Source organism: Heliangelus exortis, chromosome 16, assembly GCF_036169615.1.
Source record: "Heliangelus exortis chromosome 16, bHelExo1.hap1, whole genome shotgun sequence".
NCBI lineage: Eukaryota > Metazoa > Chordata > Aves > Apodiformes > Trochilidae > Heliangelus > Heliangelus exortis.
This window is the reverse complement of record NC_092437.1, coordinates 14,291,260-14,307,433: the sequence shown is the minus strand read 5'-3', so window position 1 is coordinate 14,307,433 and position 16,174 is coordinate 14,291,260. Positions and strand designations below refer to the sequence as shown.

General features: G+C 48.4%; 1 protein-coding gene across 7 annotated transcripts in view; it reads right to left on the bottom strand.

Annotated features, from left to right (window-relative positions):
* Positions 1-16,174, bottom strand: part of DLGAP4 (DLG associated protein 4) — a 97,430-nt gene that overhangs the window by 5,524 nt on the left and 75,732 nt on the right. For 5 of the 7 annotated variants that reach the window (XM_071759707.1, XM_071759708.1, XM_071759709.1 and 2 more), the window contains 3 exons: positions 2,444-2,805; positions 1,337-1,428; positions 473-882 (listed from right to left, as the gene is read on the bottom strand). In XM_071759707.1, coding sequence (XP_071615808.1) covers positions 473-882; positions 1,337-1,428; positions 2,444-2,805 — 864 coding nt within the window. Of the gene's footprint in view, positions 1-472; positions 883-1,336; positions 1,429-2,443; positions 3,265-11,705; positions 11,812-16,174 lie in introns of those variants that run through there. The other 2 variants (XM_071759711.1, XM_071759713.1) reach the window with 2 other exon arrangements.

Here is a 16,174-nt window from a genome sequence, read left to right as displayed (position 1 = left end):
TGCCCTTGTGCTCTCTGTGCATGTGCTTTTGGCATTTTTAGCAAAACTGAGCTGAGCTTTTCCCTGTGAAGAAACCTCTTTGCTGTACAAGCCAAGTCCACCAACTGGACAGATCAAACAAGCTCAAAGACTTCCCCCACTGCCAACTAAACTTTCAGCTACCTGCCTAATGGGGTAGGCAGAAAGACCCAACAGCCTCCCTGGAAGCAATCAGTTTGACTTTGCAGCAGTTTGAAATGGTCAAAAGCTGCACCATCCCCTGATGTGCTGCATCACAGTATTACTCTCTAACCCATGTGGATAGAGGAAGTTTCCTTACCCTTTTTTTCTGAGGAAAAAACATTCCCTATCCCATACAGATCCCCAGGTTCTGGCTCTCTGCAGGTTCTCAGAAACTGAACTGCAGAAAGCTGATTCAATACTCAGCTCCAACTCTTTCTTGAGGGAGTGTCCAGAGGCTGACAATACCCACCTTCTTCAGAGAGATTGTTCTCTTTGGTCTCCTGGTCCATCTGGCGGCACCAGCCTTCCAACCGCTCCGTTTCTGCCTGCAGCAGCTTCAGAAACCAGAACCCATCCCGGCGACAGGCTCCTGGCTGTGTGGGTTCTGAGGGTGAGGTGGAGGATGTCTCAAGCCAGGGGTCAGGAGGAGGGAGAGAGGAAGGCTCCAAGGCTGGGTCATTGTTTTCTCCATAGGAGAGGTTTCTCTTTATCTGTGAGGGCTTGGCTGGTTGCCTGGTAGTGGCATCAACACCAACGGAGTTGTTGTGTTGGGGGCACTCAGCAAGGCTTCTCTCAGATGATTTACAGCTAGAGTTATTAGGTTCCTGTGTGTCAGAGTCTGTGTCCTGTTTGGAGGACATGCTGCGAGAGTGGCTGTTTCTAGAGAGAGCAAAAGCAAACATGAAATAGCAGAACTCAACCTGGCTGGTCTCATACACTGACAGTGAAAGGTGTTTCTTCAAAATGCTTGCAAGATGAGCCTCACCCTGCCCTGCCCACCCCTCCTCACACACAAACACACACCACATACTCAGACAGACAAGATTATAAGGTTGCCTGCTTACTGCAATAGGCTGTACAGACGAGAGGACTGACGCACATCTCTAATTACATCTTGTACTTTTTTTTAAATTTCAAGCTCACATCGATTTGGCTCTTTACAGAACAAGGTGCTTTTTGCAGCAGGTGTGTGTTGTGGAGGAAGAGCTCTCCATGGCCCACCCTTCAACACCACTCATGTTGTGACGAGGAAGGGGAGGAGGTCTAAGTGCAAACGGGGTCTAAATGGAATTTAAAAGAAAGGAAACTACAAAAATTTGCGTCTTTCACTTACCGCCACTCGTCCTCTACCTGTACCCCGATGGACTGGAATTTCGTGGCTGGTGGAGGAGGCTCCTCTTTTGCCACTGGCTGAAGGCAGTCAACCTTATTGAACAAAAAAAAAAAAAAATACAGACAAAAACAGACACGAGAACTTGCTGCTGGAATTCACATTATAGTAGAGCAAGAGTGCTGCACACACACCGCATGCTGACACCACATGGCAACTGGAGAGGCACAAGGCTACTGCTTGGGTCTGCCCCAGGTGAGCACCAGGGCTGTGTCCTGCTCTAAGAGCACTCTATTTGCATGGCTGTGGCACCCTGGGAAAGGGCTGGTGTCCCTGAGGTGCACACACCTGTGTGTGTGGCATCTGACATGGGTTTGCCCAAGTGGCAGAAGTTGCTACCCGCAGGTAAGAGCCTGCAGCACTGAACCAGCTCTTTGAGATGGAACAACTGCTCACTACAGTCAGCCACATGTAACTGGGAATCTGTCCACAAGAAGAGTGTACAATGGCAGGTGACTCAGATTTTCCTGAATAAAGCATGGATTTACAGTATTCAGTTGGTTCTCATTTGACTATGTAAACAACAGCTCATTTCCATTGACTTCTACAATCAAATGCATCCAGCAAGAGAAACAGCAACCTGCTGGCAACAGCAGACAGCAAGGAACTCCTCCCTGGACCATTCCAGAGTGCAGCAGTCCATACTATATGGATGTCAGGTAGAAGGGCCCACCTTTCAGTAGACAGTTGTCCCTAAACCCCTGATGGACAAGAAGAGCTTTGATGTTCAGTAACAAACAGTGCAGAGCACAGCCAGACATAACAGCAGCAAAAGACTTCTTTAGAGGGACTCACCCAGTTAACATGGTCCCACTGCTTTAGGAAACATTATAATTTTGTACTAAAAGAATTTAACCCTTTCTAGTCTGTTATGGAAAATTTCTGCTCTATTTCACCCCTGGGAACATAGGACATTATTTTGACAAGGCAGTTAAGTTCCTCCCACTATTCTAAGAGAGTTCAGATGCACATCTGGTCACACAAAATGCACATGCTAAATGGATGTTTTAGGACATTCCTTCAGACAAAGGAGAACAAACTATTCCATACTTGTATTCCTATTGACGACAGCTTTCTTTTGGGAATATTCTCCACTTTAGGCTCTTCACTAGTCAGAGTCCCTTTGTCACTTTTCAAAGTTGCATTTTTCTGGGGTAACTCTGGAGCCTCTCTTGCTGGAGTCACAACGCTTCCTCTCGTTACACTGGGTGTCCTGGTGCTGTCCAAGCTGTCTGAGGAATTGCTGAGTCCTGACTGGCTGGTGACCTCACTCTTGTGGTCCTGGCTGTCCAGGTAGGTGTCCTGTGCTGATTCAGTGCTGCTCTGCACAGTGACAGAGATGAACGGCTTGGATGTTGTCCGAGGTGGGACAGGAGGTGGAGTCTTTTTATATGCCACTAGGCATGATGAACCTGCAGTAATGGAGGTGGGAAGAATGGAGAACGCAAAAGACAGATTGGGTAGAGAGAGAGATACAGTAAAAGAGAGAGAAAAAGCAGGTCAGTCACAACATCCAAAGGAAAACCTCCAGGTAGAAGCTGGAGGCAGAAATGCAGAAACAGCCTACAGCCAGCAGCTTACACTGGGTAACCCAAACCAAAGCGTAAGGGGAAGCAGAAGGCAGAGCCAGAGCTAGCTTGCAAAAGAAGTCAAAAGGAATACCATGATGTGTGAAAGGCTGGAAATGGAGAAGAGGTATAGAAAAAGCCTCCCAAGAATGCTAGAGGGTTTGACAGATGTAAGCCTCCACGTTGGGGAAAATTTTCTTTGGCTAAGCCCTATGTTTTAGTGTCCTAGTACAGCCAAGTGTCTCAGGTCTTTGTCCCATCAGTTGACAAGTTTCAGTGTCTGGACCAAGGTGGTGTTTTTTCCTATAAAATGGAAAGAAGCCATAAAGTTTGTTAGATGCTGATGGTAAGAACTAATGTTTGAGAATCTAGCTGATATGCATTAGAGGAAAAGACATCATCTGGAGCCAACAGCCCAAGAGCAACAAGACTGCTGCTGCTGCACATCCCCAAATCCAGCCAGGCTGGAAGATGTGTTCCCAGCAGGTACACAGAGCACCCAACATTCCCCACATCTATGTGCTGGCCACACAGGTCACAGGAGAGCATCCCCATGGATGTGGACAGCAGCAGTAGCCTCATCCTGCTCCTGTCTGGGGCTTGGCAGGATCAAAGTCCATTAGTGAAACACAGGGGTATAACACCATTACTGGTACAACGTGGATCCTGAGGCACTCAGGCTGCTCAGGTCCTGGCCTCTGGCCACAAAGCCCCTGAGGCCAAACTTCTATTCTAGCTGCTGTCCAGACAGGAGCAACTGTGCTGCACCTACCAACCACCTCTAACAACTGACCCTTGCCTTGTATTCCTCACTACTGTTCTTCCTCAAATCAACAATTCTTGTCCCACCTTTGGATCCTCCTCCAAATATCCTATTAAATCCTGTGCAATCTCAAATTGCTCTTCCCATGCACCAAAAGGTGATCTGAAGAGCTGCTCCCCATGGGTCATGGTGGGTGTCACCCTGGGCAACAGGGCTAAGGCTCTGCTGGGACAATCCCAAGAGGCATGGAAAGGGTGCTCAGGGGTCCTTGGCTGGGGGTCCCATCTGCCATTGTGCATTCCTGCTCTGGGCTTGCACAGATGGGTCTGTGATGGGCTGATGGCCTCTAGGATGGACCTGGAGTAGTCCAGCAGGGTATGTCTTGGGCTCCCCATCTTGAGCCCCTTCATGGGGTGCAGGAGCTTTATCACATGGAACACTGCCCTGCTCCAGGCACAGCCAGAGGGGGCTCATGCCTGGCACAGCACTGCCCAGACACCCATCTCACCTCCCAGCAGGGCCACGTGCCTGGAAGAAGCTGAGGGTGTCTGCCAGGTTCCTCCTGTGTGGCTGCAGTGTGCTCAGCCCTCTCATTCCCCTGGAAGGGAGCTGCAGGATCAGGGCAACCCCACACTGCTGGGCATTGCCTGCAGGGATCGTCCTCTTGCCTGGTGTCTCAGTGGTGGCACAAAGCTCTGGTTTGGTCCTGCAGGCTGAGCAGGAAGCTGTGAGCACAACAGCTCCATCACCACCCAGATCATGGACAGCCAGGTCAGCCTGCCCAAACTGTACCATAGTTATTAATATAAAAAAGGGTGCCTGCTCCCAGACTTGGTGAGCTGGAATGTCACCAATATATTTTAGCAGGGCAGTCCCTTTACCACCCCTCAATGACAAACCAGCATCCCTGTGCAAGCCACTGAAGTACAATGGTGTGGGAAGCTCAGCTGGTGACAGGGCTGTCACTCTCCTTGGATCCTTGCTCCAATCCATAGCCCTTGGTTTTCAACAAAGTGGTTTTGCCCTTTAAACTCAAACATCCTGTACCATCCCACTCCATGCACACCTTTCTCCCAGCCCTTGGTATGCAGATGTTGACCCATACCAGCAGAACTCAGAGAGTGATGAGGTCTCCCCTGAGCCTCCTCTTCTCCAGCCTCAACACCCCCAGCTCCCTCAGCCCTTCCTCACAGGACTTGTGCTGGATCCCTTCCCAGCCTCCTTGCTCTTCTCTGGACCTGCTCCAGCACCTCAATCTCCTTCCTGAGCTGAGGGGCCCAGAACTGGACACAGGACTCAAGCTGTGGCCTCCCCAGGGCTGAGCACAGGGGCAGAATCCCTTCCCTGGACCTGCTGGCCACGCTGTTCCTGAGCCAGCCCAGGATGCCATTGGCCTTCTTGGCTACCTGGGCACACTGCTGGCTCCTGTTCAGCTTCTGTCAATCCAGACTCCCAGGTCCCTTTCTGCCACTCTGTGCCCAGCCTGGAGCTCCCCATGGGGTTGTTGTGGCCAAAGTGCAGGACCCGGCACTTGGAATGTTGAACCTCATCCCCTTGGGATCAGCCCAACTCTCCAGTCTGTCCAGGTCCCTGCAGACACAGACCACTTTCATTAAACAATACAGACAGACCTTTACAGTTTCCCTCCCCAAAGCAGTTACCAGTGTATTAACAAATTTAGTACCAGCTTAGAGAACAGTCCTGTCAGGAATCCATTGGGATTCCCTGGGGACTGTGAGGGTAGCACAGGTACCTGCTGCTTCACAACCTTCCTTCCACCCTGAGCTGCAACTGCCTGAGCATCCTGGGGGCTCACAACAGGGCACCTGACAGATGCTTTTGTCTTGCAGGGCAATTTGACACAACTAGTTCTGGTTCAGCCCATCACATCCATAATTTTAGCACAATTAACCAAATGAACCATATTCCAATTGATGGCAGCTATGGAAATGTGCTTCAGGCATCACCCTCCCCAGCTTTTCTGTAAGCCCCTTTCAGTGAATAATTTCTTCTAACATCCAATTTTATGCCCTACCTCATACAGCCCATGCCAACAGAGTGGAGGAGCAGCCTGAACAGAACAATTCCAGGAGTAGTCCTTGATGAGCTCCTGCTGCCTTGCATTACTGTGCCAGGGGGACACAGCAGCTCTTACCTAGCACCCAACCTGACAGTGGAGAAATCCTATCTGTCCAGCCCTCCAGTTAAATCTTTGTCTCTTCCCAGGGATCCTGTTCTTCCCAGGGAGGGTGGCAGGCCTGGCACACCAGCTTCCCAGGGTTCCTGCCAGCACCCATCCTGCTGGGAGCACAGCTGATGGGGTGCAGTGGTTGGGCTGGCACCTTTACCAGCAGCATGGCTCAGGTTTCCCAGCTGCTGTTTACATCCAAAGGGCTGTAATGTAATTGGGGAATCAATTGGAATCTGATACCAAACACCACAGCCAGGCAAAACAAGGGGAGGGCAGCACAAAGGCAGTAGTAGAGTCTCCTGGTTCCCCATGGTGTTCATTCACAGGCAAGAAGCCCAATCTAAATTCATCCTTCTGTCTACTAACAGAGTGTGAATGTTGTTTGTGCTGCTCTATGTACAGGGGACACTGCAGCACCCTCTTGACCTTGTTTCTGGCCGTCCCTTCCTGCCATCCTCTCAGCACCACTTATTTTGCTAGAAGGGAATCATGGTACCAACACAAATGCCCCTGGAAGCTATAGAAATAAGTTGGTCTGAGAAACATTGCACATGAAAAAGTAGAAAAGATAGGGAATCTTTAAGAACTGGGGATGCTCTGATTACTGGAATTGTAGATTAATCCTACTGAAACCCTTTGCAACCATAAAACACAGCCTGTTGACTGGGCAGTAAACCTGGCACATCCAGAACAGTTTGCCCTCCGCTCACCATGATCCTGAACTAAGTTTCAGTGTTTCTTGCATCTGAAGGGAAAAAAAGATACTGAAGAAGCTGAGAGCATCCCAGTATTTCTGCAGGAAAATGCCCTCATGGATCAGAGAATCAGTGGATCCCACCACTTTTGAGCATTTCAGTTGTTCACTTACTCCATCCAGATGGCTACAGCTCAACAGGGTATGAATCTGAGTGGCTGCAGGTAACAGCCTGTTATATTTTAAAAATTAGCTTGTGCTGTAATGTGGAACTACAGTCCACATGGGCACTGGTGGCACTGTAGCACCATCAGCTACATTTGCTTGTGAACATCAGCCATGCTCCAAAAAGGTGCAGAAGAACAAGAAAATACGAAGTTCTAAGCTTCCAGCTTTGCAGCACCAGACTCTTAGGTAATAGGATCATAGGCTTATTTAAGCAAGCTGTTAGAATTCACAACTGTGCTGTGGATGATAGATTTTTTTGAAGAGGGAAGTCTGCTTATAGTCTTTCTTGCAGAATTATTTTTAGAAAGCAGCATGTTTCCAAATTAACATCTTCCACATGACATGATCTGCTGCTGTCTGATGTAGCCCCAGGCAGATGAGCTGTTTTCAGAGCCTGAGCCCAGAGAGCCCTCCTGACCTCCAAGCCAGTTAGAGATGCTGTGAGCCTCTCCTTCCAGAGAGCCAGGCACTTGCTTCTTGAAAAACTAAATACAGGGAACCACAGAAGAGTGTGAAACACTCCCATGCAACCACCACCAGGCTGTGCTCACCTTGCTCAGTACTGCTCAGCACCCCAAGATCATTCCCCAGGTATTTGCTTTTTGGATTTACACAACAATTGCCCTCAAGTGTGCTTCTAGAGTGAAGTGCCCAGTTGTTCTGTTGCTATTGCTGATTGGGTGTAGCCTGGTGATATTTCTAATCATTCCAGTGACTTAAAGGACCTATTCAAGCCATGGTCATTTTTTTAGGATTACCTGAGGCTCCAAGCCACAGGCAGATGTGGAAGCTGCCCCCAGCCAGGTCAGCAGGGCTCAGACTGCTGGCACTTTCCTGCTCCCTGCATGCCCCCCTTTTTTCCATGGGAAGATCTGAAGAAATTATCTGATTTCCTCATGCACAAAGCAGCATACACTGAAACGCTCTCCCCAAATCAAGAGAAGCTCATTTGTTTTTTAAATGAAACACAACCCAATAATCTTGCAGCAAAGGAGAATCACATCAGCTGCATTATCCCCTCGGAGGTTTTGGCTGCATTGGGCTTGTGTTTGCCTCCCAGTCTCACAGATGGCAGGAGTTAGAGGCAGTTTTCAATAGCAAAGGGAACTGGAACAGCTGCATTCCAAGCATCCTGACCTCTGATTTCCATCAGCTCGAAGAACACTTCAAGGTTGAAATTATAATGAACTGCAGGATGTTTTATTTGTGGAATCCAAGTGAAAACAATCCCCACTTACAATTGCTACTGAAGACAATACAGATCTCTTTTGATTTTATGGTTCACAGTAACCACTTCAGATTTTATTTTTCTTCTAAACCAAAATGTTTCTGGCCTTTATGGCCATGGCCTCAGCACACAGGCCACCTCCAAGCTGCTTGTGGCCTGCATAGAAGCTTTTTCTGTGGATTGAAGGTCAAGATACCTGCATTGGTTGGAGGCACAGATGAGAAACCTACCCAAATTTTATAAGTTAACAGGAAAACATTCCCATCTAGACAAGATGGGGAATCCATTGAAGATGCAGTTTTATCTCTTGCTCTGAAAGAATGTCTTTAAGTGCTGGAGAAATTTTTACAAGTCATCTTACACTGGTTAAACATAACCACACTGCTAGAAAGCAAAGCTAAATGATTACATTAATTTAAAGAGGGAAAGGCTATAAATACCCATTCCCTCATTGTTTTCCCTTCATAAATCTTAATAGTATTGATCTTTGAAACAAGAAAAACCATCTCACCTTGACACTACCCAGAGGAAAACAAAACCCAACAGAAAATGAAGTTGCTGACAGCCCTGCTCAAACCCAGCCAGACAACAGCTCAGCTTCTTGGCTCCAGACACCCAGATCACCTCGAGTAGTTGTGAAGGTGGTTGGTGGAGAAATTCAACTTTACATTCCCCTTTTTATTGCCCTACTCATCCTCAGCTTTTGGCCCCAGCAGAGTTCAGTAGTTAGAGCAGCAAAGCCCTGCAGGAGGGCTTTGGAGGGACAAAGATGGAGATGGAGGGACAGGGGGACCACTGCCTCTCCATTCCACCAGCTGAATACAGTTGACTTATTTCCAGGACAGCGAACAAGGCCTTGGGCTCTCTGCCCCCAACCATCTCCACAGGCAGTGGGGCACCCCAGGCCTCCCAACCTGCAGCAAGAGCAGGTCTTTTGCAGTCCAAAAGACCAAGGAGAGATGAGGAGCAGCAGGGTCATGTCTTCCACTGTGGCATCCTGGGGTCATACCCTGAAACCCACCAAGCTGCAGCTATTCCTACCAGCACCTATGGAAGATGTCACACCTCACCTGGAGCTGTACCCAAGTCATGTTTTCTGACCCAAAAAGCTACGTACCAGGTTCACACACTACATTTATCTGGCTTTTTGTTTCAAAAAGAAGAAATAACTTCCCAGTTTTAAGAGAAACCCCCGCTTCCCTCATGCCCCACCACAATCCAAGTGGAGAAGCCAACACAGCTGTCTCCTCCTCACACCAAGCAGCAAGTGCTTCCATGTTTGCAAGGGCTACAGCACTAAACAAAGACCTGTGCAAACAGGTTTTAGCTTCCCAGCTGGGAAGTCACTTGCAGGTACTGGGCAAGCAAGGAGAGAGCTGTTAAAGACTGCCCATCTGTTGGTTCTGTTCAGGGTCAGCACCCACCTTGGTCGCAGCACCTTTGCAGATCCCTAAGGCTCTGCTGGCAGGACAGTATTTATCCCCTACTCATTAAGAAACAAGGGACTGCCCTGTATTTGGCTCAACCACTGACAAGCACAGAAAGTTCCTGCATATTATTGAAACAAAAGAACTGGACATATCTGCAAGCAAAGGACCTCAGTCTCAAGGGAGCATCTCAAATGTTACAGTGAAAAAGTCCCTCTGCAATGCACAGGCAGAAGCAAAGGGTTACACTGAATATCAGCTGTGTGTTTTCACACCAACACTGCAGCTTTCATCCAGAAATACACCACAAAACACTCTGTACCATTTGTGTTCTCTGGTCACCCATGACTGAGATGCCTTTAGGGTGAACTGCAGCCTTCATTAACAGCACTGAGTAACCCAGCTGGGTGGAGCAGGGACTGCCCAGGGCAGGAGAGGGCTGGGCTGGCAGTTCTGGGACTGCTCCAGAGTTCACAGCCACTTCTGATTAGAGACCTGGTTCCTGGGTTTTGGACAGGAACAGTAACACGTAACCAGGGAAGCAAAGGCTAAGCAGGTTGTGACCTCTTTCCATGAGGGACTTTGGATTTTTCAATGTACAAGAAGTTGGAATTCATAGCCATGTTTCAGCAAATAAAATACGCACTTATACATTGAAAACTATTACACTGGGAAGGCAATGCAGCTTAGCTTTTTTTTTTTTTTTAATAGCCCCTCATAGAAGGTCACAAATTTAAGAGGCACACTGACATGAAATGACACCACCCAAAATGCTGGTGTTTAAAAATACAGTATCCTGTACTGCTGGCCTTCTGACAGACTGGGTCATCTCCCCTTTCAGCACAGCAGAGTTAGCCTTACAGTAAGGACACAACAGATGCTACAGAGAATGCCAGCCACAGACACTCCCAAACCCCTCTGCAGCAACTGGGGCTCCTATTTGTATCAGAAGACACATGGTAATTTCTTCCCACCATCCCTGAAGTCATTTTCAGCACAGGTTTTAAAGCAAGTTGGAGCAGCCATAGGCAACTCCACCCTGCTCCAGACACATCCACCAAGCTGTCCCTCTGTCCTGGGGGACTTGGGCAGGTCCCCAATGGAGCTACCACAGAGCAGTAGCTTAAGGGAACATTCCCTTCCTCTCCCTGCCCAAGATGTTAATGAGAACCAAGATTAATGAGAACCAAGATTCCCAAACCCAACTGTGCTCCTGCCTGAAGAAATCACCCAAAAGAGAAAAGTCCATGTGTGTGGTCCCAGGAGCAGAAATGCAGCTCCGAGAGTGCCTGATGCTCCTGACAGCCCCTGGCCTCTCCCTGTTCCCTCACTGCCCCTGTGGTGGTGGCACAAGTGTCCACAAAGGGGAGGGATGCAGGTAAGGAAACTGCCCCCCAGCTCTGTGTGCCTTTGCTCTGAACTGAGTTACTTTGTCCTTATGTCCCCAGCACCATCACTAACAAGGGACAGTGCTTAATGAGCTTCATACACCCAGAGAAATGAAGCAGCAGAGCTGAATGGGACCTAAGCCCACAGAGTCCTGGGATCTCTGCTCATCATCCACATCTCCATCTTCCTCCAACACCAGGGCCCTGCTCCAGGAATTCAGCCATGGTCCCAGCAGTCTCTAGCATGCCCCAGCACATGTACTCCCACCTTCTATTAGACAGGCTGGGCAGCACTGGAGAGGCCAACTGATTCCTTCTGCCACCAGATCTTGTCTTGGCCCCACCAGACCCTGTTGGCACTGCTACACCAGCACAAGCAGGGCTGCAGAGCCACCGAGCCAGACAAGACTCCTTCCACAAGCCTGTACAGACAGGATTGAAAACAGAGCTGCCTCCTCCCCTGGATCACAAACAACCATTCCCATTCCCATCCCTGGAGCACCCTGTGGCACGGCACAGCAAGCAGAGGCTATCAGAGAAGCACTGGCATAATCCAAACCCCATGGCAAGTTTTTACAAGTTTGGAAAGCTCCCAGGGACAGGAGTCCAGATTGGCTTTAAGGCCACCCTCAGATACAGCATTTATTTCCTCCAGATGGCCTCTGTCCAGGGGTGCTGAGGTAGCAGGTGAGGGAACCTGAGAGGGGCCGTGGTGCCAAGGAGTGACAAGTGCCAAGGAGAGACAGTGGGACCCCTGCCAGCACCCAGCACCCTGTTTGCTACACAGACAGCTCTGTGGAAACTCTTCACAAGCCCCCTCCTTGCCTTGGGATTCTGCCATTCACACAGCACCGGGCTGGATCTGGCCCAAGCCACAGGGAGAGGACAAGAGACCCAGGAGCCCTGGGCAGGGGCTCCCTCAGCCTCAGCACAGAGCAGCATAGAATAGAACAGAACCATAGAACAGAACCATAGAACAGAACCATAGAACAGAACCATAGAACAGAACCATAGAACAGAACAGAATAGAATCAGAGTAGAACAGAATCACAGAACAGAATCATATAATCATAGAATAGAGTCTTAGAATTGAGTCTTGAGAATCACAGGAGAGAATCACAGGAGAGAATCACAGGAGAGAATCACAGGAGAGAATCACAGGAGAGAATCACAGGAGAGAATCACAGGAGAGAATCACAGGAGAGAATCACAGGAGAGAATCACAGGAGAGAATCACAGGAGAGAATCACAGGAGAGAATCACAGAATCAGAATCACAGAATCAGAATCACAGAATCAGAATCACAGAATCAGAATCACAGAATCAGAATCACAGAATCAGAATCACAGAATCAGAATCACAGAATCAGAATCACAGAATCAGAATCACAGAATCAGAATCACAGAATCAGAATCACAGAATCAGAATCACAGAATCAGAATCACAGAATCAGAATCACAGAATCAGAATCACAGAATCAGAATCACAGAATCAGAATCACAGAATCAGAATCACAGAATCAGAATCACAGAATCAGAATCACAGAATCAGAATCACAGAATCAGAATCACAGAATTGAATAGAATCAGCTGGGTTGGAAGGGACCTCAGAGATCATCAAGTCCAACCCTTGCTCCACTCCCCCCGTGGTTCCCAGCCCATGGCACTGAGTGCCACATCCAGGCTCTTTTGAAATATCTCCAGGGATGGAGAATCCACTACTTCCAGCAACAGGGAACCCACACTGCTGCTCTTCCTGCCCCTGCAGAAGGCAGGGAAGCTCTGCTGACACCCTGCCTGCCTGGGCACCTGGGCACACACCTGACAGTCCTCTCCAGAGGGTCAAGAAGGGGCTCAGCTCTGAACCATCCATGGCAGAGAATTTCCAGAGAGCAGACAGTCCCATGAGGACAGCCCCCACTGACCTCCCTGCAGCCAGTGCCACTGTCACATCTGATAAGAGATGAGACTCAGGCTGGAGCACACCCCAGGGCACAGCTGGGGCACAACACCACTCACAGGGTTCCAGGAGACATGAGATTCACTTCATTACTGTGTGGACCACACCTTAGTGGTCCCTACACTAACAAACACAGCAGCTAATACATCAGCTAAAAGCACCTTGGAAAGTGAGACAACCTCTACAAAAGAGAGCAACATTCTGGTAATGCTGATGCACTGAAGCATCAGCCACTTCATCCTCCCTGGCTCCAGTCCTGGTGCCTGCAGCAGTTTCAGGCAGTGCCAAACAAACATCACCCAGCACCAGGGGCAGTCCCAGCACAGGGATTCTCTGCTGGACCTGGGCCATGCACTGGTTGTCAGGAGAGCAGCACAGGGTAGCTCCAACACCATCAGCCAGGAGATCAGAGACAAGACAGATCTACCAGTAAAATGGGAGAAAAAACCCAAACCCTAAAGATTATCTAGAGATTTGATTCCAGAGTATTTTTTAGGAAGGGCACTTATTGCAGGCCCCATTCCTCCTTGATTTGAAACACGTACTGTGAACTTGAAATAATGATTTATTCACTATGGGGCTGGGGAGCCAATTGTGCCCCAAGGCTTTTTGTCTGATGGCAGCTCCGCAGCCAAAACTTTCTGTATTAGAAAGGCCTGTGAAGAGCAAGAGCTGTGCAGGGCATCCAAGAGCATGGCAAACACACAGAGGCAGCGAAGGGAGCACTGGCCTGAGCTGGCTGCCAGGGGACTGGCAGTCACATCACAGCCAGCAGTCACCATACTCTCCCTGTTCAATGCCACTGCTTCTGCATTACTTGGAGTTATTGCAGCACACACATGAATTTAGTGCCTGTTCCACATGAACTGGGCAGTGCCACAAGGTCACAGGCTCCCAAACCCATCAGGGGATGTCACCCTGCTTCTGCTCTGCAAAGTGGCAAGCTGCACAGACCATGGCCAGGAGTTCAGATGAGACACTAATGGAGAATCCTCCATTTACTCACTACTACAGCCACATTTCCAAGTGCAATGAAAGGATTACTGTTAATCTTCAAAGTATTTAGGGAAGCTAATAGTTCAACTAGGCAGGTTTTATTAGTTTTTCTCCAAGCTAGCAGTTTCTAGAATATCCTGCAGAAGTAAGTTCCACCAGTTAATTACACACTACATGAAATATCCTTCCCGTTTGCCATCACTTCACTTCATGCAGTGCCACATCACTCAGAGGATGCCATGTGCAGATGCTTTTAACTCACTTCTCTGCCACTGCTGAAGTCCAGGAATCTTAACACACCTCTTCTAAGTCCCACCCAGTCAAAAAAGATATGGCTAGAGACCATTCAGCATGGTCTGGTTTTTGTCAAGGTCAAAGCTCAACAGCTCAAACTTGGTATTTTTGGAAATGCTGACCACTAAAGCACGAGTAATTCTCAAGCCCTTGCTCACACAAAGCTTTCAGTGTACAGGCAGAAAGCTGTACCTTGAGTACAAAGTACATGCAACAACCCAACTGCTTGCCCTCTCAGAAAGGGGAATCTGCCCAGCATGGTACCAGCAGCACAGTGATTCTGCAGTAACCTCCCCACACATCTCCCTTTCAGCTCAGTCACCATCCTCTGAGCCCACCAGAGACCCATCTCATGCAGGCACACTAAGAGCTCCAGTAGAGCAGAACCACACCTAAAGCTTTTAGATAACCAAGCCCACTGACACCAGTTTGGGTCCACAGTGCTCAGGGAAGAGCAAGAAGGCTTTGCAAAACCTGCAGAGCTGCTGAGGCAATACTGGTGTGCTCCCACTAAGAGTCATGGAGCAGTGTGGATGGGTACCATTATTTTAAGTGTTCCATCTAAACAGAAGAGCAGGCCAAGAGGGTGCTGAAAACTCTGATGGCAGCCAGCAGCTTGTCAACACAGGCTGTGATAACAGGAACAGGGCTGCACTGGTCCCAGCAATAGCTGAGTTCCCCCAGGATTAAACAGGACTCCGAGGAGATTGTTTCATCCCCAAGAACAGAAGCAGCCAGCAATTCTCTAGCCTGCCCAGATCTAGAAATTGCTACCATTGCTGCAGAAAAGCCTCCAGGCAAAAGAAGTATTAATTTCTCCATCGCTTTATTCAGCATCATGATCTTCACCACAGTTTTCAGTTACTGTAGCCCAAATTTTACCTGATGCAGCCCAAATTTTACCTGATGCAGCCCATGAGTTGCTGGTATCTGCTGTTCTCTCTTGCTCACAGGATGCTACTGCAGCTGTTTTAGGCAAGGGGCAAACCTTCAGTGATGCCACCAACAGCAGCAGAGGTGATTTTGCCAGAACATTATGAAAAACTCTCCCCACACCCAGATGACTAGAAATTCTTTGTAAGCTAAAAACATACTCCACCCTGTACCCAGAGGGACAGGGAAAGCACATGTCAGCAGATGAGGAGGCAACAATGCAACAGCCTCTGTGCAAAGGAGAGAGGAAAGGAAGGCAGCAGGCTGGACATCATCTCCCTGGGCTTACACAGCCTATGAACAAATCTAACCATGAGTCAAGACTCTTGGACATTCTCTGTCAGGCAGCCAGAACCAAAGATTTACATCTTCAAAGCTACAATCATTAAGAGGTTTTAATAGTTAGATTCAATTGTAGCTATTTCCTGCCTTAAGTATTTACAAACGAAGATGTGGCAACATTATGCTAATACTAAAGAATCAAAGTCAAAATTCCTGGGAAAATTCTGCTTGCTGAGGCACAGGACAAGCTTTTCATGTTAGAGAAAGCTATTCCATATTCTAGGGTTAGTTATAAGATTAAAAAAAAATAAAATCACATGAACACACATAGAAAAGGCTGTTGTAGGCTGCTCCCTCTCCTCATTAGCATTAAATTTCAGAGGTTTGCTGTTGCATCAACCAAAACAGGCACCACTGCAAACCTCCTGTCTGATCTGACAAGGCAAGGGAAGTCCTTAGAGTCAGATCTGCAGGTAATTATGTAAAATTTCCAACCTTCTAATCCTTTTGGGTAGGGTACTAGAAAGCTTTTGAAAGCGTAGCTGTAACCATTGCTTGGATTTCTGAACACTCCCATAGGAACCAACCCACATGTACTGCAAAGCTGAGCTGACTTTCTTTCCCACTGGCCAAGCAGAGAGAAATGGCAGCACTTGTCCCCAGCAACACAGATTATGCTGCTCTCCCAGAGGCCAAAAGTCCCCAGCTTTGATTTCTCAAGAATTCCAAGTGTCACAAGCCCTTCCAGAACAATGGTCCTTTCTCCTTCCCTCCCAAGGGAGGGGGGGTATCTGGAGTAAGCTCAACACTTTCTGGAATTCTTTATTTCG